Source organism: Mauremys reevesii, linkage group 26 (genome assembly GCF_016161935.1).
Source record: "Mauremys reevesii isolate NIE-2019 linkage group 26, ASM1616193v1, whole genome shotgun sequence".
NCBI lineage: Eukaryota > Metazoa > Chordata > Testudines > Geoemydidae > Mauremys > Mauremys reevesii.
The window spans coordinates 6,088,261-6,115,886 of record NC_052648.1 but is presented as its reverse complement, the minus strand read 5'-3'; the positions used below and the strand labels follow the sequence as shown (position 1 = coordinate 6,115,886).

The 27,626-nt window shown below is 50.9% G+C and overlaps 1 protein-coding gene across 5 annotated transcripts; it reads right to left on the bottom strand.

Annotated features, from left to right (window-relative positions):
- Positions 1-5,834: 5,834 nt before the first annotated feature.
- On the bottom strand, positions 5,835-26,291 carry MIER2 (MIER family member 2). 5 transcript variants are annotated; one of them, XM_039516053.1, is made up of 13 exons: positions 26,190-26,291; positions 21,390-21,477; positions 20,731-20,882; positions 19,774-19,959; positions 18,727-18,850; positions 17,739-17,845; positions 17,006-17,075; positions 13,174-13,325; positions 12,457-12,538; positions 12,204-12,298; positions 11,478-11,605; positions 10,265-10,401; positions 5,835-9,317 (listed from the first exon to the last, which is right to left on the bottom strand). In XM_039516053.1, exons 1-13 carry the CDS (start codon positions 26,196-26,198, stop codon positions 8,842-8,844), a joined length of 1,806 nt encoding a protein of 601 aa, XP_039371987.1. In that variant the 5' UTR covers positions 26,199-26,291; the 3' UTR covers positions 5,835-8,841. The 5 variants fall into 5 exon arrangements, with proteins under 5 accessions (XP_039371987.1, XP_039371986.1, XP_039371988.1 ...); XM_039516052.1 differs by lacking the exon at positions 26,190-26,291 and adding an exon at positions 25,168-25,321; XM_039516054.1 differs by lacking the exon at positions 26,190-26,291 and adding an exon at positions 25,168-25,321 and having other exon boundaries at positions 11,502-11,605.
- Between the last annotated feature and the right edge of the window lie 1,335 nt (positions 26,292-27,626).

Genomic DNA, 27,626 nt, shown 5'->3' with positions numbered 1-27,626 from the left:
ACAGCTAATTCCCTCGGACTCCACTGTATTCCGCACGGATGAAGATACCCACTGCAGAAACAATCCCCGTCCCACATCTACCTCTTCCGACTGGATCCCGAGAGGGAAGGGACCAGATCTGTATGGGCTGTAACGGCAGAGAGGAGAAAACAGAGAGACAAGGAGAGATTCTTAAGCGTTTCCCACCTGACGTCGAATCTACGGACAGATCCCAGCATTTTGTAGGCACTTGGGTCACAAAAAGGAAAGGCTCAGCCAGACTTGACTTTGCTCGTCCTGCAGTTTCCTGAGCCTTAACCGTGGCCTGTGGTTCTGTCCAGACAGCTGCTCTCCCAAGGTGAGTTTGGGGCCTCTAGAAACAGTTGTGTATTGCTGCCCAGATTTACCTAGAACTTACATCAGAAGAAAGGCTGGCGCAGGACAGAGGCAGCCACACAAACTGCCATGCCTGGAAGTTGATGCTCTGCTAATTTCCAACCACCCATGACTAGCGACCTTGGCCAGCCAAACATCAGTAGGGGGGATGCAGAGTAGACTTTGAACATCCCTATAAAGCCAGGGTGAATAGCACAGCTGGTGCCACTGAACTGCTAGGTAACAAGGGGAGCTGAGAGTCGTATTTCACACCTAAAGCCTGATCAGTCAGGGGGCTGGCTACATAAAATATGGAAGGCTGAGAAAAACAGCTCCAGCGTTTAGCAAGTGCATGAAAATGATCAGTGCCTAGGTGTGAATTGTCTCTGGAAATAATCCATAAGCTCGGCATGGGTTTACTGGCTGAGGCATTCCCAGCAGATCAAATCCTGGAGATCTGAAGGGGACAGAGAGACAGACAGAGGGAGTATGCACAGATCAGACCCAAGGTCCATCTGGTTCTGAATCCCGTCTCTGACAGTGGCCAGCCCCAGATGCTACAGAGGAATGGTTCTCCACAGGAGAACGCATACCCCAGGCGATAGGCAGAGGTCTTCCAGGGGGTACGGCAATGCTAGATATTTGCCTAGTTTTACAACAGGCTACATAAAAAGCACTAGCAAAGTCAGTACAAACTAACATTTCAGACAATCGCTTGTTTATACAACTCTGCACACTACATGCTGAAATATAAGTACAGTATTTATATTCCAATGGACTTATTGCATAATTATATGCAGGAGCGGTGCCAGGGTTTCTGGCGCCCTAGACAGAATTCGAGGGGCGGAATGTTGTGCGCTCCGCACGGGGCGTGCGGGAGCTTCCGGTTCCACTTCCATCGCGCCGCCAAAGAAGGACCCTCCGCTGAAATGCCGCAGGCGACAGCGGCAGTCATTGAGCTGCTCAATTGCCTGCCGCTGTTTTCCGCGGCACGTCGGCAGAAGCTCCTTCTTCGGCGGCGCGATGGGAGCGGAACCGGAAGCTCCCGTGCGCCCCGTGGGGAGCGCACAAAATGCCGCCCCCCGAATCCTGGCGCCCTAGGCAACCGCCTAGGGTCACCTAATGGAAGCGCCAGCCCTGATTATATGGTAAAAATGAGAAAGTCAGCAGGTGTTCAGTACTGGTGGGCTGTGACACTTTGGTATCTGATGTCTGATTTTGTAAGCAAGTCGTTTTGAAATGAGGTGGAACTTGGGTATGCAAGACAAACCAGACTCCTGAAGGGGGCACAGCAGTCTGGAAAGATTGAGAGCCGCTGCTGTAGAGGAAGGTGTAAGAACCCCACAGTAGCAGATCTGGGATAATCTGCCCCCTTCATTGGATCTCATCCTGTCCCCTAATAGTTAGAGCAGGGGTGGCCAACCTGAGCCTGAGAAGGAGCCAGAATTTACCAATGTACATTGCCAAAGAGCCACAGTAATACGTCAGCAGCCCCCCACCCATCCCCGCTCCCAGCACCTCCCGCCCACCCGCAGCCCTGCACCTCCCAATCAGCTGTTTCATGGCGTGCAGGAGGCTCTGGAGGGGGGAGGGGCGAGGGCATGGCAGGCTCAGGGGAGGGGGCGGGAAGGGGTGCAGTGGGGGCAGGGCCTGGGGCAGAGCCGGGGTTGAGCTGTGAGCACCCCTCCCCGGCACATTGGAAAGTTGGCGCCTGTCGCTCCAGCCCCGGAGTCGGTGCCTGTACAAGGAGCCGCATATTAACTTCTGAAGAGCCGCATGTGGCTCCAGAACCACAGGTTGGCCACTCCCGAGTTAGAGACTGGCTTAAGCCCTGAAGCCTGAAGCTTAATATCCCTTCGGAACCTTTTATCCTAATTAATTACGATAGATCTGGGGAGCGATTTCACTCAGATCCAGGTAGATCTAGGCAGTGTAACTTGTGACACTTGGGGCCTGATTCTCAACGCCCCTGTTCCCGGGCATGGCGGGGGGCTGGATACGAGTGGTTTTAAACCACCTTGCTGCTTCCCATATTCTGTGGAAGGGAAGATGGGAGAGTAATTGAGTTGGGCCTGGTCTACACACAGATTTTACACCAGTCCAACTAGTTCTGCTAGTAGTGCCAGTGTCTACTGAGATACTCTATACCAACACAACCCCTAGCGTGGATGTAGTGAACTAGTATCGCACTATAGCCAATTCCTCTTCCTGGATGGCTCTAAAGCACTTTTATACCATTGTGACTCTGCCCACACTTAGGGGAGTTGTGCTTTAACTCTACTAAAGGGTGCAATTTGTGTGTGTAGACAAGATCTTGGATATTTTCACAGGGGACACGTCTGTTTCCATAGCGAGGGTGGGACAATCGTGGGCTTGCTCAGTGAGGATTATTGATGGATTTGACTTCTAAGACGGCGTGTTGGACTAGCAGAGGGGAGCAGACAGTTGCAACGCCCAATCCCACAGGTAGAGATGGGCAAGGACTTCACTGGATGCGGGGAGGGGTTACACAGTATAACTCACATGCGTTTGCGCTTTAGCTGTAAAATCCTAGTGGAGACAAGGCACCTGTGGTTTTTGCCACGAGGGGCCTCTCTGCCCGTGGTTGCCCTCAGCTAGCTACTTCATGGTCAACACGACAGGGCCTTGACTGCACTAGGATTTTGCAGCCGAGGAGCTAACACTCCAGCTGAGACCACTTTGAACCAGATGGGTCAGATGGACAGAAGAGGCCATTTGAAAGACCCTCGAACTCACAGGGTACGTCCATGCTACAGAGACTGTACTGGCATAGCTAGTGTAGACGCAAGCTAACCCGAGAGAAGGAGAGGAACCTACACTGACAGAAGGAACACCACCAGCCCAAACGACGTAAGCAATCTTCCATCAACATAGCTGTGTCGACACAGGGGTTTTTGCCGGCCTTGCGCTTTAGTTGGGGGGTGGGTTTTGCACACCTCTGACTGGTGGAGCTACGTTGCTATAACTTTCAGCGTACACCAAGCCACAAGAGGTCCGGAGCTGGCTGGGAGAATGCAAGTTTGTTCTTCCCATAATTTAAGAGGCAAACCTGTCTTCCTAGTTCGTAGTGAGGCATAAGGTTAGAAGAGACTCGGCGTATGCATTCTGTTGTTTTAAAATCCCTTTGGCTCTAATGCTTTGTTCCAACGGCTACATTGTTTGAAGGAGACTGTTAGTTGCAGGCTCCCGAAGGGAGGAATCACAAGTGCTGGAAACCCAGCTGGTTCTGCAAGGAGATTAGGGATTGGCACACATGGGGTAGCGTCACCATGCCCTGCAAATACAGAAGAATCATGCGCCCAGTCTCTGCTGCCCGGTGCGGGACCCATGTTTCTGATGGTGAGATAGCAAAAAGATTGAAAAGCGGCGCAAGGAACAGTAGGAATTTCAAAAACAGCATGAAAATGATGAGCTGGAAAAGACATTGTTGTGGAAGAAAGGGGATTGTGGGAACTTGACCGGGTGCTCCCATAATTCTCTGAGTGCAGTGCTAATATCACACAATGCACTGGAAAAATCTCCCACACGGCAGCGTGCTGGATAATGGCACATGGGACCCTGGGATCTCTATCCAGGGTGCACCAGGTCTTTTACCAACAACCTCTCCCAGTAAGGAGGTCGGATGGGGCCTAAGCGTGAAAGGATTGCGGGATTCCACCCTGAGAGGTAAGGCAAGAGGCCACGCTGAGGGGCTGTTCTCAGAGACACCAGGAACGGGGCAGAGGTGCAGGAGCCTCATAACAGAGGATGAGACTTAATCTTGCAAAAAACTGCCATGAACATTTACCAGACTGGGCCACTATTCACGAGGACACCAATAAAAGAACAAATGATATTTTCACCCACACACCCAGGGGAAGTGATTTGTCCTGGGCATGTGGAAGTCTGCAAGGCTGGTCCAGATGGAGAGACGGCGATAGGTTCTCTAGTTAGATCTATTTTTAATGCACACGTCACTATCTAGGGCTGAAGGGCCAGATTTGTAAAGGTGGTTGGGCCCCTAAAGATGCAGATAGCCACTTAGGCACCTCATGGGGGTTTTAAAGATGCCTAACACCATCATTAAGCACCTAAAAACCTGGCCCAAAGTTCCTGAAGCTGGGTTTTTGATCAAGACAGGAACTGCGGGCTCGGCCCTGTAAGCTGTGCAATGGCTCTCCTGCTTTGGGGACGGACCCCACGGAGCGCACTGCTACCTCAAGAGGGTTGCGATACACCTTGCTTACAAGCGTTGGGTTGGGTTTCTGGGCATCCACACCCACTGCTAACTGGGAGAGCGGGAGCACTTCAGACACTGTTTAACAAACCTCATTATTTCTGCCCCAGGCTACAGTTGCTCTGACTCTCCTCTCCCGTGTATATTCAATCGCCCCTTACAGCCTGCAAGGGAAGGCGCAGGAAGACTGGAGACAGACGTCTCAGCTTCCTCTATTCGCAGGGAGGTCTCCACGCCAGGCAGCACAGCTGTACGCTGAGGAGGCACCAGGCAGAGGCTAGGTGTAAATCCAGGAGCTGGGACATCTTCTCTTGAGGGACAGAGTGGCAGAGAAAGGGTTAAGAGCTGGCAGGCATCCATTTAATAATTAGAGATGTACCTATCTCCTAGAACTGGAAGGGACCTCGAAAGGTCAGTGAGTCCAGCCCCCTGCCTTCACTAGCAGGACCAAGTACTGATTTTTGCCCCAGATCCCTAAATGGCCCCCTCAAGGCTTGAGCTCTCAACCCCGGGTTTAGCAGGCCAATGCTCAAACCACTGAGCTATCCCTCCTCTTTTTTGGGCAGGGGATGGGCTCACTGTTCCAGGACCTTATCTGGCCACCTTGTTGTTTTATCATAATAGTCCACCTCACAGGAGGCAGCATCGCCTCGTAGACAGAGCACTGGACTGGGATTCAGGGGACGTGGGTGCTATCCCTGCCTCTGCTACTCGGTGATCTCCCAGTCCCGCTCTGTGCCTCAATTTCCCCATATGTACAATGGAGATAATGATACTACCCTCCTTTCTAAAGTGCTTTGAGATCTAGGAATTATTATCACCACTTTGATGGCCCCAGTCATGGTAGTCTCTGGGCTATCAAACTAATCCCTGCAGTAACTCCACAGACACTAACAGAGCCACAGCCCAAGTGAATTTGCAACCCAATGTGGCAACCCGGGGAACAGAGCACCCACAGCTGCAGCCTGTTAAGATTAACCGTCAATGTGACCTGAAAAGCATTAAATCCCCTGAGCAAACAAAGCCACTGCTCTGCCTAATATTTCCGGGGAGCCACACGCACGGAGCTCATCTCCTGGTAACACGAGCGCTGGCCTGGGGAGAGGCTTTGCCACCCTCACTGGTGCAGAGCAGCGAATAAAAGCCAACAGCCCCTCTCGCTGACAGCTCATCCCCCTTTTTGCTACCGGTGCCCAAAGGGCTGTGACAGCCCAACGCCTCGGAAAACAAGACGAGCTCCCTGTTCGTTTTCAAATCTGATTTTTTAATTAAATAAATAACGGCGAGGGGTTTTCAAGGCAGTATCACTTCACAGTGCGGGGCCTCCGGGGGGGAGGGGAAGAGTCCGGCATTGGGGGCAGCTCAAAGTAAATGTGCTTCGTGAGAAAAACCAAACCAAAACCCCTGACTCCCTCTCCCCAGCCTTTTCCATCCCTCCCCGGGCAGGGCGTGAGGAAAACGTGCCGCAATCGCCTTAAGCCCCCGCTCGAATCTGTAAACAACATTGAAGAATATAAATAAGAGACATTTCCCCCCACACACACACACTCCTCATTAGGACTCAAAAATGAAACAAACGAAAGAAAAAACGTTTCTCGATTGCCTCCAACGTTTCTCGATTACCTGGCTATTGGAGGGGTGTTGAGAGCTCCCCACTCCCTGGAAAAGCCTCAGAGCTTCCCCACACCTTCCCGCTACTCACTCCTCCTCCTTTCAGAAAGGAACGGCCCCCTGAGGGCCTCGGGCCAGGGGCAGGCAGCTCACATTTGTGTCCCGTCTCCAGCAGGCGGGAGCGGTGGGTGGGGAGACCCCCCGAGTTAGTGCCTCTGTCTCACAAACTGGTCAAGGCAGCCGTACTTTGGAGTTTACCGCCTCAGCGGAGCCGGCCAGGGGCAGGGTCCCTGACAGAGTGAGTGAAACCAATCCGGGGTTTGGGCGCTGTGAGACAGGGCCTGCTCCTCCCTCACCAAGTGCCTTGGGGAGCCACTCCTCCCCCCACCCCCCAGGGCAAAGTGGGTGTAAAATGCATTGTGACGGTAGCACTTTCCACCCTCTTCACCCTCACAGTGCACAGGTGAACACGAACCCAGCCCACAATGGCTGAACACGTCATTTCAAATCAGCAGCAGCACAACTCGCTTCAGGGTGGTGGCCTGAAGGCAGCTCTTTAAAAAAGAAAGGAAAGCAATTGGATGAAGGGTGTTTGTCACTGGAGTCCCGAACGGCCGGCAGCCTGACGGAAATGTGTGCGTGTGACTGTGCCCAGGCACTGCACATGTAGCCACATGCCGCAGTGAAAGGCTCCAGTGTGTGGGAACGGCCAGCGCCTTTCACTGTGGTGGGGAAAAGCTCTGGCAGCAGGACGCTGCACTGGTAAGAGTAGCAGCACAGACAGGGGAGGTGCAGTCTGGGTGGCTAGACAGCTGCGTAGGGGATATACTATGGGGGCTGAGGCGTGTCTGGCACTCTGCACCGCTTCCCTCAGCCGTGCCTCACTGTCTACACTGCCACGTACAGCAGCGCTCGCTGGGTGTGCAGCGTGTGTACTCTACACACCGCCGTAAGCGTCCACGCACCATGGGCGTGCGCGCGCTCCCGGAGGAGTGGGGGAAATTCAGCCAGCGGCAACCCCCGAATCCGGATAGCGCCAGAGCAGCTGAGAGGTATCGGGCTCCTGCACTCCACAGAGGGCCCTGTCTCGTTTGGCACTCTCCGCAGCGGCTAACGTCCCTGCCGCCCTCGGAGCCCATCTCGGTCACCTCAGGCATGTCCCTCACAAGGGTAAACACATTCCTTTCGCCTACAAAATAGAGAGTTTCTTTACATTACAGGTTTGAATACCAGGGTTGATGCCCCAGAGGGCTGATGCATCAGCTTGCCAGGGCTGTGTGCCGTGTGCTCACACAGGCTGGCAAAGGAGATGCTCAGGGTAGACCAGCTGTCCTGCCGGGGTGAGTGTCCTACGCCCGGTTCGGTCACTAGGGCTGAACGCTCTCCTTTCAGGCACTCAGCTACACGCCTTGTGCTTGCACAGGATACAAGGGACATGCCCAGGTTTGATGTACCTGCCTGGCACCGGTGTGGGCCATGTGCTTGGCACAGGATAGGTGGGCTGCTGCGCAGACCTCCTGGGCACATATACCATGTGCTCAGAGGCAGCTCACGAGCTTCGGTTTTAATTTCTGTAGAATTCTAATGTAAGTCCCAAGATCCAACTCATTGATCGCTACCTACTCTTTTCCCCCAGCTGATCGCTGAGTCTGGAACCAGTCAGGCAGTTCTGCAGGCAGCTCATTCGGATTTAACCCTTTTGCACTGCAAGCAAGGATTTTACAGATCATGTCGCCCACTGCCAGCCTGACTAGAAACTCCCTCTACCACCAGCGCAGCCTCATCCTTGGATTCGGGTTCTCCACGGAGCAGCACAACCAGCGGTTAGGTGTTGGGAAGGGAAGGAGAGCAGGGCAATGTGCAGACAGGCTGCCCTCCCTAAATGTTACTTTCCAAGAGATGAGGCTGTAGCCAGAGGTCTGGGAGGGGATGGGACAGGCTGTTTCTCATCTGGACCCGGCAGAAGAGAAGACAGACGGATGCTGATGGCGCTCTAGGACTGACACAGTCTCAACACACAGGCCTGCCCAGATTAACAAATCAACAGGCACGCTACAGCTGTTAGAAAAGAAAAGGGGAGAGAATTACTTCTATTGCAACACAAAATGCGAGGGGGAATGGCCACGCCCGTCCACCCCCTCCTCCGGCACAAGCAGGCCCATCTCTGCATCCAGACGGCCCCTCCAGCCTGGACTGACTGTGCTCCATGTCCCTTTAACTAAGCACATGTACCTCCGATTACATCCTCCGGCCCAGCCCCCAAAGTGCCCACGACACGTCCTCATCCTCAATAACATCCCACTGTGCAACCGGCCTGCCCTAGAGAAAGCGCCCTCTGTTGGTGTCACTGGACACTTCCACCGTCCTCAGGCCAGAGGCTTCTGAACGGCATGGGGCTGCCTGTGGTGACACCAGGGGGGCTGGGCTCATGGACTCATCCCCCGACTAAAACCTTCCATCAGCTTTGCGCAGGTGTGTCAGACAGCACTAAAGCAGACGCCAAAACATCAAGGAGGATGGAAAGACAGATTCCGACCGACAGCCCCAAACTGGCCCCATGGAACACGGAAGCCCAGGGAATTCACTCAGTCGGGTCAAAGTCGTAGCTCGGTCTATGACAAGGTCAAGACTGGAAATTCTCACTGTGACAAAGGCTCTGACCGAGCCACCGGCCCCGGGCAGGCCTGGTGAGCAGCCAGGAAACTATTTACATCTCCAATGCCGATGATGCCAAAATCTGTGACCGATAAGGACACTTGAGCAGGGGACCCCAGTGCCTCTGGGTCCCTGTCCAAATCCACACGGCCGGAAATTAAAGGCAACCCCTCGTTAATGTCTCCGGGGAGAGTGAAGTCCATAGTTATCGTCTCGCCGGAGCTCTGCAATGTCTCCTGCTTGTCTGCCAGGCCCGGTCCTGCCGATGGCAGCTGGTAAAGCCCCATTTCTGAGGGGTTAACTGGATGCCGCGTGCAAGTGGCTGAGATGCCGCCCGAGGACGTGTCCTCCGCAGGGTCAAAGGAACAGTTTGTCTCTGAGGGAGTGCTGCACTCGTAACCCTGGCCCGATTCGCTCATGCTGCCCAAGCTGCAGGCTGCGCTCTCCACGCTCAGAGGCTCTGCATGGCACAAGGGGCGGAGGAGGAACAGAGAGACAGGGTGAGGAGAGCAGGTGAGAGAAAGCTACAGTGAGTCCATTGTGCACACATGCAGATAAAACTGTACAGGGTCTTATTCACATCCTCTGACCAGAACGATCTAGTTAGACTGTACGTGGCCATGAGCACTTGCTCCTTCATGGTATCGCCCGAGATCCATCACAGTTTATCACTGTTATTACTACTGTTTGCCAGAAGCTGGGAATGGGCGACAGGGGATGGATCACTTGATGATACCTGTTCTGTTCATTCCCTCTGGGGCACCTGGCATTGGCCACTGTCGGCAGACAGGATACTGGGCTGGATGGACCTTTGGTCTGACCCAGTGTGGCCGCTCTTATGTAGTTCCCATGTGTGGAATGCATGTGGGGAGGCGGGGAAGACAGTTCATTGGTGGGTGGGGGGGCATCAGTGCTTCTATGGAAATTCAGATGATCCTGTGATGTGACTCTGCAAGATGCGCCTGATGCTGGGAACCCCCACCCCTAAACACACACCAGGGTGTTTTCCCCCAGATGTGGGTACGCAAAGCCCCAGGTTTGGTAGGAGATGGTCAGAGAGGCAGATTATTCCCCACTCCTTTACATTCTCCCCAGAGCTCACCCTTAGCGCTAAACTCCCCAAAGCGGCTTCTCAACCTCATGCTCTGACAGTGGGGTGGGATGATTTAGCAAAAGACAAGGCCCCTCCCTTAGCACTGAGCCTTTTCCTGCTGTGCTGGTGTCTGCTCAATGGTTTTCCCAGGACCTGGTTCCAATCAGTGGAACTTAAGGAGCTGCGATGACAGGTGCACACCTGTCATGTGACGTCATGAGAGAAGGACAAACCGAAGCTTCGTACCCCAGAGCAGTGGGAAGGAGAGGCCTCCATCCGCCAGCTCTGGCACTAGGGGAAGGCAAAGGAGTTACCTGCACTCTCAATTGCCAGGTGATCTTGATTGAAGTGAGAGTCCAGGCAGCTGGTGGCAGAGGGAATCGGTGGGGAGTTCCGAGAGCGGGTGGCATTTTCCGCCTCAGCCCCGTCCAAGTCGTTATCCACGTAATCCCTGCAGGGGGAGAGACGACGCTGTGACCATTAACTCCGTGGGGTTAAGCAGGTGGGGGAAATCAACAACCCTCCCTAACACACTGCCAAGGGACAACACAGGAGGTAACGTGGATGTTCTCAGCACGATCCACAGGGAGCAATCGGCAACGGGCTTGCTGTGCAGAAAACATCCTTCCCCTCCAGGTCTGTGGGGCCCCTTCTGTTCCTGCATGGGCGCAACTCCCCTGAAACCAGTGGAGTTAAACCAGTGCATGTGAAATCAGAATCAGGCCCTCTCAGGTTCCAACACTTGCTGAACTCTGTAATCCCAGAGACCTACAGACTTTTCTGCCTCCCACAGTGAACTCAGTGGGGCAAACACTCTCCCCAGTGAGCTGGCCACTGCACAGAACTGCTGTCATGGCCTGCTGCAGCTTCAGTGCGCTGGCAGACAGAGCTGGGTGGGAAATGGCTTTCTGGTCCCTGGAAAACTGTCAAGATTCTGAATTTTTTTCTTATTCCAAAGTGGGACAAAAGGTCAACATCTCAAAAACATTTGCTAACCAACAAGCCGGGAAATTTTGGGGCTTGGGTCCAAAGTTTTGTTTTGACATTCTCTCAATGGTTTTTATTATAATGAGCTTATAGTTCTATCCAAAAAAAAAAATCATTTCAAACAAAACCAGAATTTTTTGGTTAAAAAATAAATAAATGTCAAAACAGGACGTTTCGACAATTCTGAAACCCCCCCATCCCATTTTTCGAATGGAGACACTGGCCCCAGCCTCCCACTAAGTTTCAGTTGTGATTAGTTGTTTTCCAACAAAAAACATTTCCTCGAAAAATGCCCACCCAGCGCTACTGGCAAACGGCTGCTTTCCTTTGTGGAGGGACAGTGGGATATCCTCTGCATGTGCGTCTGTTGGCCTGCCGCCCCCCAGAACCCTCCTGACTAGAAGACCTTCCATCTCATGAGGTTTATGGCGGGGAACGCTACGTTAAGATCAAGGTCCCTGAAGCAGGGAGTGGGGCGAGACAGGGAGCCTCGCTGGGAAGTAATGTTTACTAATCTTAGTCTGAGAATATTCCACGCACGTGGCTCCAGGGTGGAGGACATACTTCTTCCTTCCGAAGCGAGTCTGCTGGGTGAAGTAGTCGTAGCGCTCCGACTTCTTCCACATGTAATAGTACTCCACGCACTCTCCCACCGACCGGGTGCGGACCTGCAGGGATCGACTAGTCAGAGTCCCTCCATAGAGCCCTGAGGGCTTTACGAAGAGTCAGTACCATCACCCCGCTTTGTAGATGGGGAAAACGAAGTTCATTCAAGTGACTTGACCGAAGTCGCACAGTGAGTCGGTGGCAGGGACTGGAATCTCCTGACTCTCAGTTTTGGGCCCTATTCATTGGGCTACATGGCTCCACTTTCATCCCAAAGGATCCCACTGAACTCTACAAATGACCCACATCCTGCAATCACTGACCCCTAGAAACATCGCAAGGGTGAAGAGCGCTTGCAAAGCACTTTGAGATCCTCAGCTAGCCAGTGCTAATTATTAATAAATGAAGCCTTGCAATCTCTGATGGAAGTCAGTATTGTTTTCCCTGTAGTGAAGACGGGAGAAATCAAGCAGTGAACAGTGCTGATTACATGCACTGGACCCATGCACTCGACAACGGCCACACAGCAAATCAGCTGGGAGTAGAATTGTTAGCAGTCCTAATTTCCCCTGACTAAGTAAGGTTTAGCATATGTTCCCAGCACTAACATGCGCTCCTGCAGCTCCTCTCAGTCTGTGACACAAAAACATGACTCTTTACCTTGTTAGCTTGTATAAGATGGAAGTTTTTCCCGTGGACTCTAAACCCGTGTTCAAAGTTTCTGCATTCTTCCTCGCTCCAGGCACAAAGCTCATCTGCAGCACAAAGAAACAGGATGTTAGGAGTTCCACAGAATCCCAGGGTTACTGCGAGACAGACAGACAGACACATTCAGGGACTGCTGGAGTTGCGGAAGGAATCCGGACATTTGGGATACAGCATGCAAGAGGATCTAAACACTTGGGTCTCTCACCTCTGATGACCTTCACGTTGAATCGTAATCTCCGCAGTGCCTCTTCTGCATTGAAGTTACATTTAACCAGTTCATACAGAGCCTGTGCAATGTAATAAAGAACTGCTGATTACATGCACAGGACGCGTATACCACTGACCAACTCAGCTGTGGCTCACTGCATCTGCCCAGACAGCATATTCTCTTCTGGAGCCACCTATCTACACCGCTCCACTTCGACCGTCAGCAAGGATTGCTCCACAGTTCGAGGCTCTAAATTATAAATCACGGGGCTATCCTGGGAGGAGCCTAGAGACAGCAGGTGTGCATGTGTCCTCAGACAGCTGTAATTAAAATACTAGTCCAAACGGGCCGGCTCAGCAAATGGTGACAACCCACATGGAGTGTTTGAGGCAAGTCCCGAGCACTCCTTTTGCTCCTCAACCCAGCAGGATGCAGTAGAAAGCAGCAGGCTCAGCAAGAAAGGTTCCCTCTGTCTGATCCATGGAGCAGCAGTGATGGGCCCCAGAGGGAGATATATCAGCTAGAAAGAAGGTCTCATTCACCCAGGGTCTTTGTGAGATCCGCTCCCTCCCCTCTGAAACAAACAAGCGATCAATTCTGAAACCCCCTGCTGACACTTCCTGCCCCCATGGCCAGTGCTACTTGACTTCTGTCTACAACACTGAGACAACAGAGAATCTGGTGACTGCACAAAGCCCTGGCTCCCAGGCTCACCTGCTCATTGTCCTTCACCATCTCTCCTTCTGGCAGATTGGCACTGGAGACCTCATCCCACCTCCGCTTAACTGCTCGGTACAAAAACTCTTCCACCTCCCTCTCGGGGAGGATGTTTGGGTCCCACAGCAGCTGATCTTCATTCTCGTAGGCTAATGGGAACATCAGGGCATGTCTGAAATGAGCTGCTCAATCAGAGAGCACCATTGCTTTCAAGAGATGGGCTGTGGGTGGATCAGAGAGGAAGTCTCTGGCTCCAGTTATGGTCAGATGGGACACTCAAGCTGCGAGTCCTTAGATTTGGAGCCAGGGTGTTTTCTCTCCTGAATCTGGAGAGTGTAGAGCTGCTGATCCCAGATTCCCCCCTTAGTCTGATTAGCCCAAGACTGCTGGCTGTCAGAGCACAGTGAAGGACTTTGTTTGCTCAGGCTTTTTCTGAAGGGGTGGCTGGGGAGACTTTTTGATGCTCAAGACTTCTCTAGGCTTATTAGAGAACATGCCAATTGATGCATGTGGTTTTATAAGGCCAGATTCTGCAGTGCCCCTTCCTGCACTGGGCATAGGAATGGGAGGGCAAAGGTGGCTTTAAGCAACCACTGTTTCTGTCAAATTCTGGCCTAGGCATCCCCCTAGCTGCTCCCACTTTCACACATTAGCACACGGATGTGTATTGTGCTCTAAGAACATAAGAGCGGCCATACTGGATCACACCAAAGGTCCATCTAGCCCAGTAGCCTGTCTTCTGTCAGTGGCCAGTGTCACATGCCCCAGAGGGAATGAACAGAACAGGTAATCTTCAAGTGATCCATCCCCTGTCCCCCATTTCCAGCTTCTGTGTAAACCGAGGCTAGGGACACCATCCCTGCACATCCTGGCTAATAGCCATTGATGGACCTATCCTCCATGAACTTATCTAGTTCTTTTTTGAACCCTGTTTTAGTCTTGGCTTTCACAACATCCTTCGGCAAGGAGTTCCACAGATTGACTGTGAGTTGTGAGAAGAAATACTTCCTTTTGTTTGTTTTAAACCTGCTGCCTATTAATTTCATTTGGTGATCCCTAGTTGTGTTATGAGAAGGCGTAAATAACACTTCCTCATTTACTTTCTCCACACCAGTCATGATTTTATAGACCTCTACCATATCCCCTCTTAGTCGTTTCTTTTCCAAACTGAAAAGTCCCAGTCTTATTAATCTCTCCTCATATAGCAGCTGTTCCATACCCTTAATCATTTCTGTAGCCCTTTTCTGAACTCTTTCCAATTCCAATATACCTTTTTTGAGATGGGGCGACCACATCTGTATGCAGTATTCAAGATGTGGGTGTATCTTGGATTTATACAGAGGCAATATGATATTTTCTCTTATTATCTATCCCTTTCTTAATGAGTCCCCAACATTCTGTTTGTTTTTTTGACTGCTGCTGCACACTGAGTGGGTGTTTTCAGAGAACTATCCACAATGACTCCAAGATCTCTTTCCTGATTGGTAACAACCAACTTAGACCCCATCATTTTATATGTATAGTTGAGGTTACGTTTTTCCAATGTGCATTACTTTGCATTTATCCGCATTGAATTTCATCTGGCATTCTGTTGCCCAGTCACCCAGTTTTGACAGATCCTTTTGTAGCTCTTCGCAGTCTGCCTGGGACTTAACTATCTTGAGCAATTTTGAATCATCTGCAAATGTTGCCACCTCACTGTTTACCCCTTTTTCCAGAACATTTACGAATATATTGAATAGGACTGGGCCCAGTACAGACAGTACAGACTGGGCCCAGTACAGGGGACATCACTATTTACCTCTCTCATTTCTGAAAACTGACCATTTATTCCTATCTTTCGTTTCCTATCTTTTAACCAGTTATGCGTTCACAGCAATGTGGGAAGTTGTTTAAATGAAAACAAAGCAAACAGAAAACAAATACTTGCAATGAATTAAAACAACAGGCACGGAAACATTTCTAGTCAGGTATATGGCTTGGTAACCACTGGCACCTAATATACTTTTTGTTTATTTATTTGTCTGTTTGTTTTTCAAGACAAAGGGCTTGATTCTCCTTGGCCCTTCACCTGGCACATTCCTTTACACCAGAGCAAAGTGAGTGCAGAGAAAGTGTGGTTCTGATCTGGTTGCATTTTACATCCACTTTGCACTGGTGTTCACATGAAGCATATGGCACAGGACAATGGAGAACGTGATCCAAGATCTATGGTGCGGAGCACCCTCGGCTCCCATTAACTTCAGTAGGAGTTAAGGGCTCCCAGCGCCTTGTAGGATAGAGTCCTAAATTTGAGCTTAAAAGTAGTAGGAAGTGAACCCTTTAAACTAACTTGCCCAGAGGCAGCCTGGCATAGAGAATGAGGGAGGAAGTGAGTCATTTCTAGAAAGCAGACTCCCCGCTAGCAGACTGCATCTCAGTTCCAACTAACGGGTGCAGAGTCTTGAGCTAATAAATGATTGGACACAATCTGAAAACCAAACCATTTCTCTGCTTCTGAGAGATCTTATCTAACTGGAAGTTGTGATCAGCACCAGGGACTCTGTATGAAAATGTATAGATAAATGGTATCACTTGCCAGTTTGTGAAATACAAATAAAATATCACTTTGAGGCATTAACTTTTCTTTGGCCATGTCTGAGACTCACATTCCCAACTTTGCCAAACTCAGACCAATCCATCAGAAATTTCACATGCTTGATATCAGGATTTTTCAATGAAGTTTTGAGGCAAATAAAACAAAGAATTTGGCAGATATAGAGATTCAAATATAAGACCAATGGAAGGGGAGGAGCAGGATCCATCTCTGCGTCCAACTTCTGAACCCATAATAAGCTCCGGTTGGTGATTATTTGTGAGACGTTCCGGGGGGGGGGGGGGGGGGGGGTTCGGGCAAGTGAACTCTCAGGTTAAAAACTGTGTTCACTTGGAATTAAGCATGAAAACAATCTAACACAGCTGTTCAGGAACAAAATCAAGAGAACACTGTAGTTTTCTAAAAACAAAACCCACCTCGATTAGAAAGCCTGCAAAGTCAACGTTTTGACAAAAACCCAAACACCGAAAATTATGGAAAATAAAATAATCTGAAAAATCTTAACTCTGCTGCACTTCACTGCCCTGAGAAATGCCAGAAACGTAGAGACAATGTGATCCTCAAAGAACACAGGTGTCTGTAAGAACCAATGGCTGGAAGTTGAAGATAGACAAATTCAGAGTAGAAGCCGGGAGCACATTTTTAGCAGTGAGGGTAATTAACCACTGTGGTTGAGTCGCCATCACTGGCAATTTTAAAATCAAAATTGGATGTTTTTCTAACACATCCATTCTAGTTCCATCCCAGGGAAGTTCTATGGCCTGTATTGTGCAAAAGATCTGACTAGATCACCACAATGGTCCCTTGTGGCCTTAAAGTCAATTAAACTATATTATCCCAGACTCCAAAAATGAAAGATGCCTTCGTACGCTACCTTACTTGTAACCTTGCAGTGATTACAAACTGCCAGATCACATATGGCAACTTGCACCTGGGTTTGCACTGCAAACAGCTAAGATTGCTGGCTCTTTCAGGGCCAGGCACAGTCTTGTGTAAAATACTGGATCACGCTGTGAACTGTCGCACATTGGCGACAACTAATCCACCCCCCTTTTCCTAAAAGCCCCACTTCTGTTTGGAGGAATGAGAATTGTTAGACATTCAGACATCATATCTAGAGATACAAACCTCAGCGACAGAGCCAACACTCTGTTAGTGGCTCAGATCAGTGGACCCCCTATCCAGAAAAGATGCAGCACAAATGTTACAATCAGAGCAAGGCAGGGCTCTCACCTTTTTCACTGTGCCTGTTTAAGTGGAGGAGAGGAACAGCAGCCTGGTACTGAGGTCCAACCATGATCTCCTGAAAACCATCACAGAGAAGAGAATTAATACAAGGCGACTGTGTTATGTGTTTGTACTGGAATCAACTCAGGGACAGGGTGATGAGCGGAACTTAACCTGCCTCACTAAACACACCGGCGGACCACATTGTCCGTGTCCGTGTCCGCTCTAGGGGGAACCCTCCTATTCGTTAGAACAATTATGAAGGGGTTTTCAAACAAATTAGTTTGCTGACCCTCTGATTTTAAGCCTGGTCTCACTGCTGAATATTTATACCAAGACCCTACATCATCTTAAGGCTGCAGAGGAGAAGAGCTTCTTCAGCTTGCTGTGCGTCTAAAGAGGAGTCTACTCTCCTCTTCCACAAGATCGTTCTCCAAAGACCCATCCTGGGCATGCAACACTAGACCTCACCTCTCCTACGCTACAAGTTGCAGTTCTGAATTTTGAGATACAACATCCCCCTTGCTGTGAGCATAATCTGCACAGGGCATGTTTTAAGATACGTCTGCCATGGCCTTGCACAGAATGTAAGACCCAGAGTACAGGCGCCTGACATCGAGTTCCCCAAGAAGGCAACCCGGGGTTCGGTCTCGTGGTTTCCTTGAGCTGCTCAGCTTTCTCACACTTCAATGCCGAGCATTAGCCCCTCAGGGAAGTGCGGTTGGCTCAGATCACTTACCTTCTTGCACTCGTTGGATGGGATGGAGTCCTCTTCGGAATCCTCTGCTGAGGAGGAAGCACATGGAGAAGAGCAGGGCTCTTTGTCTTCATCAGCCAGGAAGTTTGCTTTGAAGAAAGAGAAGTCACTTGTTCAGTTACAAGATGGCTAACACCCAGCTTCAATACCTCTAGATTCTCTCTCCTTCCCTCATTTCCCATCCTGGAGTTGTTTTGAGCCTGCTCCATTTATTCAGAACAACTTACCCAGATTCTCTTCTGTAGGCAAAATACCCAAGTCCTTGCCACATGAACAGTGATCATTCAGCAGAGCCAAGGCTCCCAAATTTTGCAGGATTAGGGGTAGAATCCTAATCAATCATTCCACACTGAGTTCTCCCTTGCTTTGGCTCCCTACAAACCCCCAATATTAAAGTCCGAGGAACATAGGAGTTGCCATACTAGACTGGACCATTGGCTCTACTAATCTGCAACGCCCCCTTCTAGATTAGATCACTGGTCCTTCTACTCAGGAATTCTGCCTGCTGTCATACCAGATGAGACCAGTGGTCTCGCTACTCCGAGAGCGGATTCTGCGGAGGGAGCATCTGGCAGCAATATTTCTCAGGAAGGCAAAAAACCTCAACATCCCATGCACTTCACCAGTTGCGTAGTTGCCCCAAAAGTCCACACTGGGCGCGTAACAGAAGTCCTCACTCCCTGAGGCTACGAGCTGCAGCTGGAGAGAATTGCTTCCTGACCCTACAGCTCATCAGTTCACACCCTGAACCATGAAATTCAACTCCCCTTATCACTAGGGCCCAATTCTGTCTGTGCCTTGCAGTAACATCAGGAGGGCTGAGTTTATCTCCAGCTCCCAGGACCAACCTCAAAAGTTGCTACTTCACGAATTTCAGTAACCAAAAATTTAAAAATTATTTAAAAAATTGGCCTTTCCTCCTGAGCCACCTCCAAGTACAAAAGGTCCGTTAGAAATCAGGGACACATACAGCCAGGCCGGTTTGGGAAAAGGTCCGACGCATCGTGGGACGTGACGGACGGAGTCAGGTCGTCGGCTGAAGACTGCGTCTCCTCCTCTTCTTCCCCTGAAAGCAAATCCTTCGCTATTTGTTCCTTTTAACAACAACAAGAAAGTGAAAAATGTTTTTAAATTTGAAAAAAAAAGGGAGGGGAGGCCTAGAGTAAACCATCCCTGGCCAAGATCCCTTCCTCCGTGCATCTCCTGTACCCCTTAGACCTTCCTTACCCACACCCCCAAAAGACTGTTTCCTTACGGGCCCACCGGGAGAGTCAAGAGGAGAGTGGCTTCCTAGAGATGCTACAGGGAGAAAGGGTAAGGAGCACTTCCTGCAGAGCCCATCCAGAGTGGGTGACTTTCAGAGGGGCTGGCAGGGAATAAACTTTCAGTGATTCCTGGCTTCCCTGCGAATAGAGGGTGATACAGGATTTCAGGCAGAGATGAGGCCTCCTGCGAAGACAGGTTTTTCACCTTTCTCTGCAGCATGGGGCAAGGGTCACTTGCTGGAGGATTCTCTGCAGCTTGAGGTCTTCAAACCACAATTTGAGGACTTCAATAACTCAGACACGGGTTAGGGGTTTGTTCCAGGAGTGGGCAGGTGAGATTCTGTGGCCTGCATTGTGCAGGAGGTCAGACTAGATGATCATAATGGTCCCTTCTGACCTTAAAGTCTATGAGTCTATGAATCTCACTAGATTCACCCCACACGCAGAAGAGGAGGGATCTACATTCCAAACAGGGCTTGTAGTTTGTTCCTCTTTGTAACAATTACTCTTTCTTTAGTCCCCTCTGAATTTCCTGTTTGTGTTAGCACCTCTGCAGCTGACATTCCCTGTTGCACATTGGGATCAGCGGGTTCGCCAATTCCCACCTGCTGGAATTCAAGAGTCTTGAATATACTAGACCCCTGAAGGAGGGACCCAGTAGAGCCTTCCTGTTCTAGACCCTACACCAACCTGGGGTGCACTACTTGATCCCCTTGCTAGTAGCTAGCACGTGACCACAAAGTTGCCCTTACCTTATCCAGGGTCATGTCCGGCAGGTTGCGAGGGATGTCATTGCTCTCGCTGTCATGCTCTGAGATCGGCTCAGATGCCTCATAGCCGTAAAGCGCAAGCAGCTCCTCGAATGGCATTTCACTGCTCTGAGCGAGAGGAGGACAAAGCTTCATCAGGAATGGAACAACCACCGAGTACAACGCCAGCTGCAGTAAACACAGAGATATGCAGAGGCAGTCAGGGCAGCTCTGCTCCCCTGGGGGCTGGCTCTGATCTGTCTTTGGCGCTGCTCTATGATGCAGGAAACCAAAAGGTATTGACTAACGGGGCTATGACAATCTGTACTTCCCCAAGCTGTGGACAAACCTGGGAAATGATCCCAAAGCAACAGATTGGAGGGTGGCTTTTTCACACTGGCTTTTCATGCTGGTGAAGAGGTTCCAGTTAACAGCCCTGGAGACTAGATCCCTGTATTTACCCAGAGAACAGGGCAGCACAAAGGTCCCATATGTATACTGACCCTGACCTGAAGGTACAGTCTCTGTCAGAGAAGGGTCCTCACACTCCTTACCCTACTGAATTCTTGGTCTCTTGACTGCCCACAAGGGAGGCAACAGATACACCAGTGTTTTCTGAGAAGCTGACACCCATCTATCGTGAAGTGGACGGCACAGCAACAACTCATTTCAAATGGCCCAGACAGCCAACACTTTTCATCGCCAGGGATGCAGACTGGATTTGAACTGGCAACCCAGACTGTGGAGGGCTCCAGGGCTCATGACTGGTCCCCTGGGCAATCTGATCCCCCACATCCAAATGACAAAGCAAGGCCTTATGCTTAGGCGACTTAAATATAGTGCACAGCCAGGCGACCTCCCTGAGTGCTGGCCCGGTGGAGACATTTCATCTCAATTCTCTGTCAAGATAGACAAGAAATCCAACAGATAATTCCCCTTCCCCTCCCTTGCTGCCTTTACCTGAGATGCACTGAAACTCTTCTCCAGCTCTTCTAAAGACTTTCCTTTCTCTTGCGTATCTTCTTCCTCCTCCCTCTCTTCTCGTACACCATAGTTCTGTGACAGGATCTCAGCTAGGGTGAATCGGTGGTCAGATGAGCCCATTGACACAACTGCAGGGATTAGAAAGTTGGCCATTAACCGTGCTTGACCCCAGACCACAGCAACAAAATGTGGAGAGACTCCGGGCTGGTCTACCCTACTGCTTAAGTGGATGTAACTTACATCACTCAGGGGTGTGAAAAAGACACTCCCGAGTGACGCAAGTTGCATTGACCTACGCACTGTCCACACCAGCGCTATGTCAGCGGGAGATGCTCTTCTGCCGACATAGCTTCCACCAGTAATTATGCCGACGGGAGAGCTCCCTCCTGTCGGCATAGCGTGTCTTCACCACACGCGCTACAGTGGCACAGCTGCATTGATGCAGCCGTGCCAATGTAGCGCTGTAATATAGACTTGCCCTCATCGTGTGTGTGTGTGTGCGTGCGCACATGCACACGTGTGTGCTTAAGTTCATGTGCATGCCCAGAAGATGTCAGAGGGAAGAGACTAGATAGACGAGAAATGGGAGAGGCGTGGGGAAAAAACAAACATGAGCACACTCAAGCTTTTGGTACCTGCTGCAGTCTGAAGACCAGGCTCTCCAGGACATAGGTTGTGGGCTGGGTATGGAACCACCCTCGGACTCTGCCTGCCGACCGAGGCCTTCAAAAAGAAACAAACACGGATGAGAAAAAGTATCAGGGGGGAGCCGTGTTAGTCTGTATCCACAAAAACAACAAGGAGTCCGGTGGCACCTTAGTCTTTAAGGTGCCACCGGACTCTTTGTAGTTTTTATGGATGAAAAACATCTTCCTAATAATGTGACACATTTCCAGCCCCCAAATGCAATTCACTTAGTTTAAAACACAAGTAAAAAGAGCTTCAGATCAGATGTACTCAAGGAACCACCCCCCCAAGCCTCCCTTGCCCTTTATTTTTCACATTCCCTTCAGAATCCCTAAGTGCATGCCTGGGTGCCTCTTCTTCATCCCATCACTGGTATCTATTCTTTCACCAGTTTATTTGAGAACCAAAGTCCTTAGGATTTATATTGCCATCAGAGGAGATTGTAGCCTGCTACAAACTTTATTCTAAAAGCATATGGCCCTTTTGTTTGAATGTGGCACTTCCTTAAACTCTGAGCAATCCATCAGAGGTAGAATCAGAAATTATCTGACCACCAAGAAGGACATCTGACCACGTGCTTCCCGTCTTCCCCCATTCCAAAGCACTTAAAAGACTCAGAAGGGTCATGAAGGCATTAACAGCTGAGCAGGCAGGGAGGGAATCCAATGCTTGCAAGCAGCAAGGGTAAGATGGATAATGGATAGGACAGGTGGATGTGAGTGTAGGCATCTGCTTTCCGGCAGTCAATGTTCAGTCAGAAGTTCAAGCAGCGATATGGGCTGAAGTCCAGGTAACAGTCCAGAACGCCTGTTATTTCTGGATTGCTGTATATTTGTTAGGTCTAGGAAGGGAGCAAATGAGTAATCAGCTGACTCAATCATGTTGACTAAGAGCATCATAGCTGTGAAACAGAACTGTGGTGTCAGTCCCCAAATGGGCATTACTGCATTTTAATTAATACATATCATGGCCCTGATCCTGGGACGCGCTGAGCATTCTCAACATCCATTCAGTCAATGAGAGTTGTGGGCATTCAGTACTTTGCAGGATTGGACTTCAGTAGCTTAGTTTGTTAAGAAAGCAAAGGATCAGTTGAAATCAAAATGGGAGGCCCTCCCTCCCCCACTCTAAATGAGACAAAGTACATATTCTCACTCACACACACCGGCTATCCAGCCAGATATCAGGTTGCTGACTTAGAACGAATGCCTCCAACTCTTAAAAATGTGTAAATCTGGTAGCAGTGCCAGTTATTTTGTAGAAATAATGATGGCGATGATTTTGTACAACTGATGACCTAGGAGGCAGCAGGGTATTGTCATGAGAGAGCCAAAAGCTGAAGCAACCTTGGAACTACTGCTCCTTTGTCTAGTAGGCACAATGCAAGGAGAATGCCTTTAGCCTCAAGTGAAACATGCAATATGTATTGCAATTCACCATCCCCTAGTGTCTGATTATAGAGCAACAAAATCCTCTTGAGACTATCTTGGCTTCTTGCAGAAATAGCCCAGTACCTGTGTGTGCTAAGAAAAAGGAGGAGTTTCTGAAATAATAAAGGAGAAAGGGGTGAAAAGATTTAGGACTGCCTCTGTTCTGAGATTGGGCCTTTCTATGTTTTCTGCACTTGGGAAGATGGCTCCATATCTCAGAAACGGGGGATTGGTGGGGCATGATGAATAACAAGGCTATTTTAAAAGATATCCTTCCCGTAAATAACCTTGGCTGTAGGACGATGATCAAGGTGTGGTCTACAATCATTCACTCTGTAGCTTTGGACACATAACTCAATGTAGTCTCCCATTTCCTGAAACAATCTACTTACTGACTGTACTACCTCACAGAGGGTTAACAAGGAAATGTGTTCAAAATGTTTCAAAGATGAAAGTTTCTACTAAGTAATATTGTTAAGTTAACAAATGGGGGTTGGAAAAGATGTCAATCAGAACACTGGATAAATGAGGATACATTATATCGAAGACCATTAGGCGAAAAGAGGAGTAACATTAGTAATAGTAAATAAGATACAAATTAATACTTATGAACATCTTCAGGTTAATGAGGATGAAGAAAGATTCAAAGCTGAAGTAGTAACAGGACATTACTGGACATAGAAACTGCCTGTGCTGAAAATGACCATGAAGACAATGGTAATAATGAAAGTAAATCAAATCACAATGGTGTATGTGGATTGAGAAGGGACCAAAGAGATGGCAGGCAGAGCCAGTGGCCAATTCTTACATCCTAACATAGACATGGATGAAGCTGGAGCATACAGATGGCTGATACCATAATTATTTTTTGGATCTGAAAGACCGTGTAACAGAAGTCCAGGCAGAGCCAAACAATGGGTGAAGAAGCAAGATCAGACTCAAACGTGTAGATAGTGGCCACGCAGAGGGAAATGTTCTTGGTTGAACTGACTGTTAATGGCATGCAATGTAAAATTATCTCTCTCTAAAGTTAGAGAGAGCTGCCGTCTGATGCTTTAAATCCTACTGTCAGAGAGGGAGTAGAAAAACCAACAGCATTACACGGGTCAGAAAAACTGACGTAGATGGCCCCAAGGTATGAATGGTTACATCTCAGTCAAGAATGGTACTTAGACATGTTGATGTAGATGCTTCTGTCATTTGTGATGCTGATAGTTCTGATCACCTTCCAAAATTCATGGTGGTCATCTCAGATTATTCCCACAGCGCCCAAGACAATGCTGAAGTTGGCTCTGCTGCCTGCAAAACTGGATGGCCACCTGGATTAGGACTCCTGGCAGCTTCTTTCTACACAAATCGCTCCTTCTTTTGCCTGAAACTGACCCTCCTCGCACAGCATTTATGAACACAGCTGCTGGCTAATCAGTCTTAAAAGACTCTAGCATCCCTTCCCTGATTCCAGGAACTCCATTAAAGATATTGCAACAATGATTTTTCAGAAATGCAGGGATTCTTCCACGCAGTAGTGGATTTCATGGCCTGTCAAAGCTGTTCAGGTGCAACGGTGATTGTGTGTATGTCCAGAGCACTAGCACAGAAAACACCTAAGGCAAGAACTATTCTCACAAGAAAGCGAGACAAAGAGAAAGAGGAGGGTTTCCCTTCGGATTTCATTGCTTCAATAACAGTGATGATTTTCCAAGCCAGTTTTGGCCATTCCATGGCCAAGTGAAGTGTATCTCTTAGTGCCGGCCCATTACAGAACTGCTCCTTGTTGCTCCTGTCTTGTGCACATTCCTTGATGTTTTGGGGAAAGAGTGCTGCTGGCTATTTCCCATTGAGCAAAGGTGCATGTCTGAATCTCACTCATTTTGTAACCTCCACACAGTGAGTTTTTCTCTGCAAGTCCATAAAATTAATGATGGAAAAGACGTATTAGGCCATCCGGTCCATCTCCCGCCCAGGTAACCATTGCTGGCATTGGACACAATTTCATTGTGGTGATCCCACATATAGCAAATCTAGTTTGTGGGATGTTAACTGGCCCCACATTCCCCTCGGGATGCACATCTCATCATAGGGACATCGTCACAGTGTTCCGGGACGTCATCTCCATGCCTCGTGCTGGGGTGAAGTCTCAAAATCATGTTTCAGAACAAACGTGGTAATGCAACAGGGATGCTGCATCCACGGGCTATTGTGATTGACAAGATGTAGTAGGGACAGTCTCCCACCAACAGGGACAACTCCCTGATGTGACATGTTGGTGCTACCATTGTCGTGTGCCATGAATGACCTCTTGTGATGGAGAGGATGCCTCCATGAGTCGTGCTCAAGAAAAGCTTGCAAAGCAACAGGTGGGCCTCTTGATGGCTTCTCAATGCTATTCTCCCAAGTCAGTGTCACAATAAGGATCTTGCAGTGTGACATCCTGATGCCCCATGTAACCGGTGTGATGCAACGGGGATGATGTTTCAAAGTGACATCAAGACAGAACGGGGGATGACATCACAGTGCGATGCCCCAGCGTAAGCATGGTAACATCTCTGCACGACACAATCACACGCTGCACGAGTGCCAAGTGCCTCCCGTTGAACCATCTGATGCACATGACGACCCCCCCACCTCCATCCACCCATGCTGCCCTTCCTAGCCGTTGCCCCCACGTTCCTACTCCATTCCCTTTTGCCCCAATGCCCCCGACCCCCAGCTGCGGCCTCCCACCCCTGCCCACAGCTCTTTCTGCCTCCCTCCCAACCTCCGCTGCTCCCCATGCCCACAGCTTTTGCTGCGCCTCTCCAGTCCCTGCTGAGCTAGCTTCCTCCCAGATCCTGATGCCCCACAGCCCCAGCTACCCCCTCCAGCCCCTACTGGTACCCAGCCCAAGATGCCCTGGCTACCCTCCACCCCTAGCCCCATATGCCCCAGCCCCTGCTGCCCCTGCTACCCTGCAGCTCCTACCTCCCCCAGTCTCAGATGCCCCCAGCCCAGCCACCCCCACCCATCCCTGCCCCAGATGCCCCAGCCACCCCCAGACCCTGCTGCCCCCTGCTGGCCCCCAGCCCAAGATGCCCCAGCTCCCCCTCCCCCCAGGCCCTCCTGTCCGGCCTGGGACCTAAGCCACGGAGCAGCCTTCGGGCCTGGGGCTGGTGGGGGGTCCCTATGAGCCCCCCCCGGGTGTGGGGGGGTCCCGAGTGGCGACCGCCCCTCCCCCACCGGGACCCCGCCCCCCGGCAGGGGGGCCCGGCGGGGGGAGGGGGGAGGTTTGGCCCCAGCTCTGCCCCCTCCCGCGCTCCCCCCTCCCCCCGGCGCACTCACCTCCGCCATGGCCGTGTGTGGAGCGGGGACGGGCGGGGACGGGCGGGGGAGCCCCGGATGCGGGGCCGCCCGCTCATTGGCTGCGGCGCCCAGGAGGGAGGGGGAAGGCGGCGGGGGTAGATGAGAGGGGGCGTGGGGGGGTGAAGTGATGGGGAGGGGGCACGTGGGGCGGGGAGTCAAGGGCGGGGAGGGTCCTGTGCGGGGAGGGGTTAGAGCAGGGGTAGGGCAAGGGGGCTTAGGGGAGGGAAGGCTGGGCGGGGGTGAAGTGATGAGGAGGGGTCAGGAGGGAGAGGCTGGAGTGGGGAGGCTGGAGTGGGGGTTGGAGGGGTCAGGAGGAGGAGGCCAGGGTGGGGGGTAGAGGATGGATAGAGAGAGCGGCAAGGGATGAAGGGATAGGGAGGGGTCAGCTGGAGGGGGGGGCGGGGTCAGGGGATGGGAGGCTGGCGTTGGGGGTTGGAGGAGTCAGGAGGGGAGGCTGGAGTGGGGTTGGAGGGGTTGGGGAGGAAGGCTGGAGTGGGAAGAGGCTGGAGTGGGGGTTGGAGGGGTCAGGAAGGAGGCTGGAGTGGGGTTGGCAGAGTCAGGAGGCGGAGGCTGGAGTGGGGTTGGAGGGGTCAGGAATGGGAGGCAGGAGTGGGGGTTGGCAGAGTCAGGGATGTGGAGGCTGGAATGGGGGTTGGAGGGGTCAGGAAGGGGAGGCTGGAGTGGGGGTTGGCAGAGTCAGGAGGTGGAGGCTGGAATGGGGGTTGGAGGGTCAGGAAGGGAGGCTGGAGTGGGGGTTGGAGGGGTGGGGGAGGAAGGCTGGAGTGGGCCGAGGCTGGGGGGGGGGGTGGGAGGGGTCAGGGACGGGTGGGGGGGAGGGGAGGATAGAGAGAGCAGCAAGGGGTGAAGTGATGCAGTGGGGGCAGGGGGAGGGAGGGGATCAATGGGGCAGGGGTGTCAAGGGAAGGAATAGGTGCTGTGAGGGGATGGAGTTAAAGGAAGGTGTCTGGGACACAGCGTGGGGGGGTAGGAACGAGAAGGTTGGAGGGGGCAGGTAGGGGGAATCTGGGTTGGGGGATTGCAGGGAGCAGGCTGAGATGAGGGTTGGGGGCAGGAAGGGGAAGGCTGGGGTGGGGAGTTGAGGAGACAGGGAGGGGGGATTGGATGGGGTTCAAGGAGGGAATCTGAAGTTGGTGGGTTGGAGCTGGAGGTTGGCTAACGGGTTGTAGGAGGAAGTGGTGGGGAGGCTGGAATGAATTCGGTTAGAGATGCAGGCATGGGGATGGAAGGGGTTACGATGATCTGAAAAAAAGAGGCCGAGTGTCTCAGGAATAGAGGGACTGGGGTAATGAAGGAAACGGGTGGGGGGGGGGGAGAGAGAGGTTCAGGGCATGGCTTGGAAGCTAAAGGGACACAAACTCGCACTAGTGATAATAAAGTGGCAGTCTGCAGGCCAGG

What these genes read in the sequence shown, in the direction of transcription:
- MIER2 (XM_039516052.1), bottom strand. Translation starts at nt 25,194, where the DNA reads ATGGAGGCATCCTCTCCATCACAAGAG. An exon ending in AGAGTTTCAGTGCATCTCAG is followed by an intron (nt 19,960 to 20,730) that starts GTAAAGGCAGCA and finishes TGTTTACTGCAG; the next exon opens with CTGGCGTTGTACTCGGTGGT. An exon ending in CAACGTGAAGGTCATCAGAG is followed by an intron (nt 12,299 to 12,456) that starts GTGAGAGACCCA and finishes TTTGTGCTGCAG; the next exon opens with ATGAGCTTTGTGCCTGGAGC.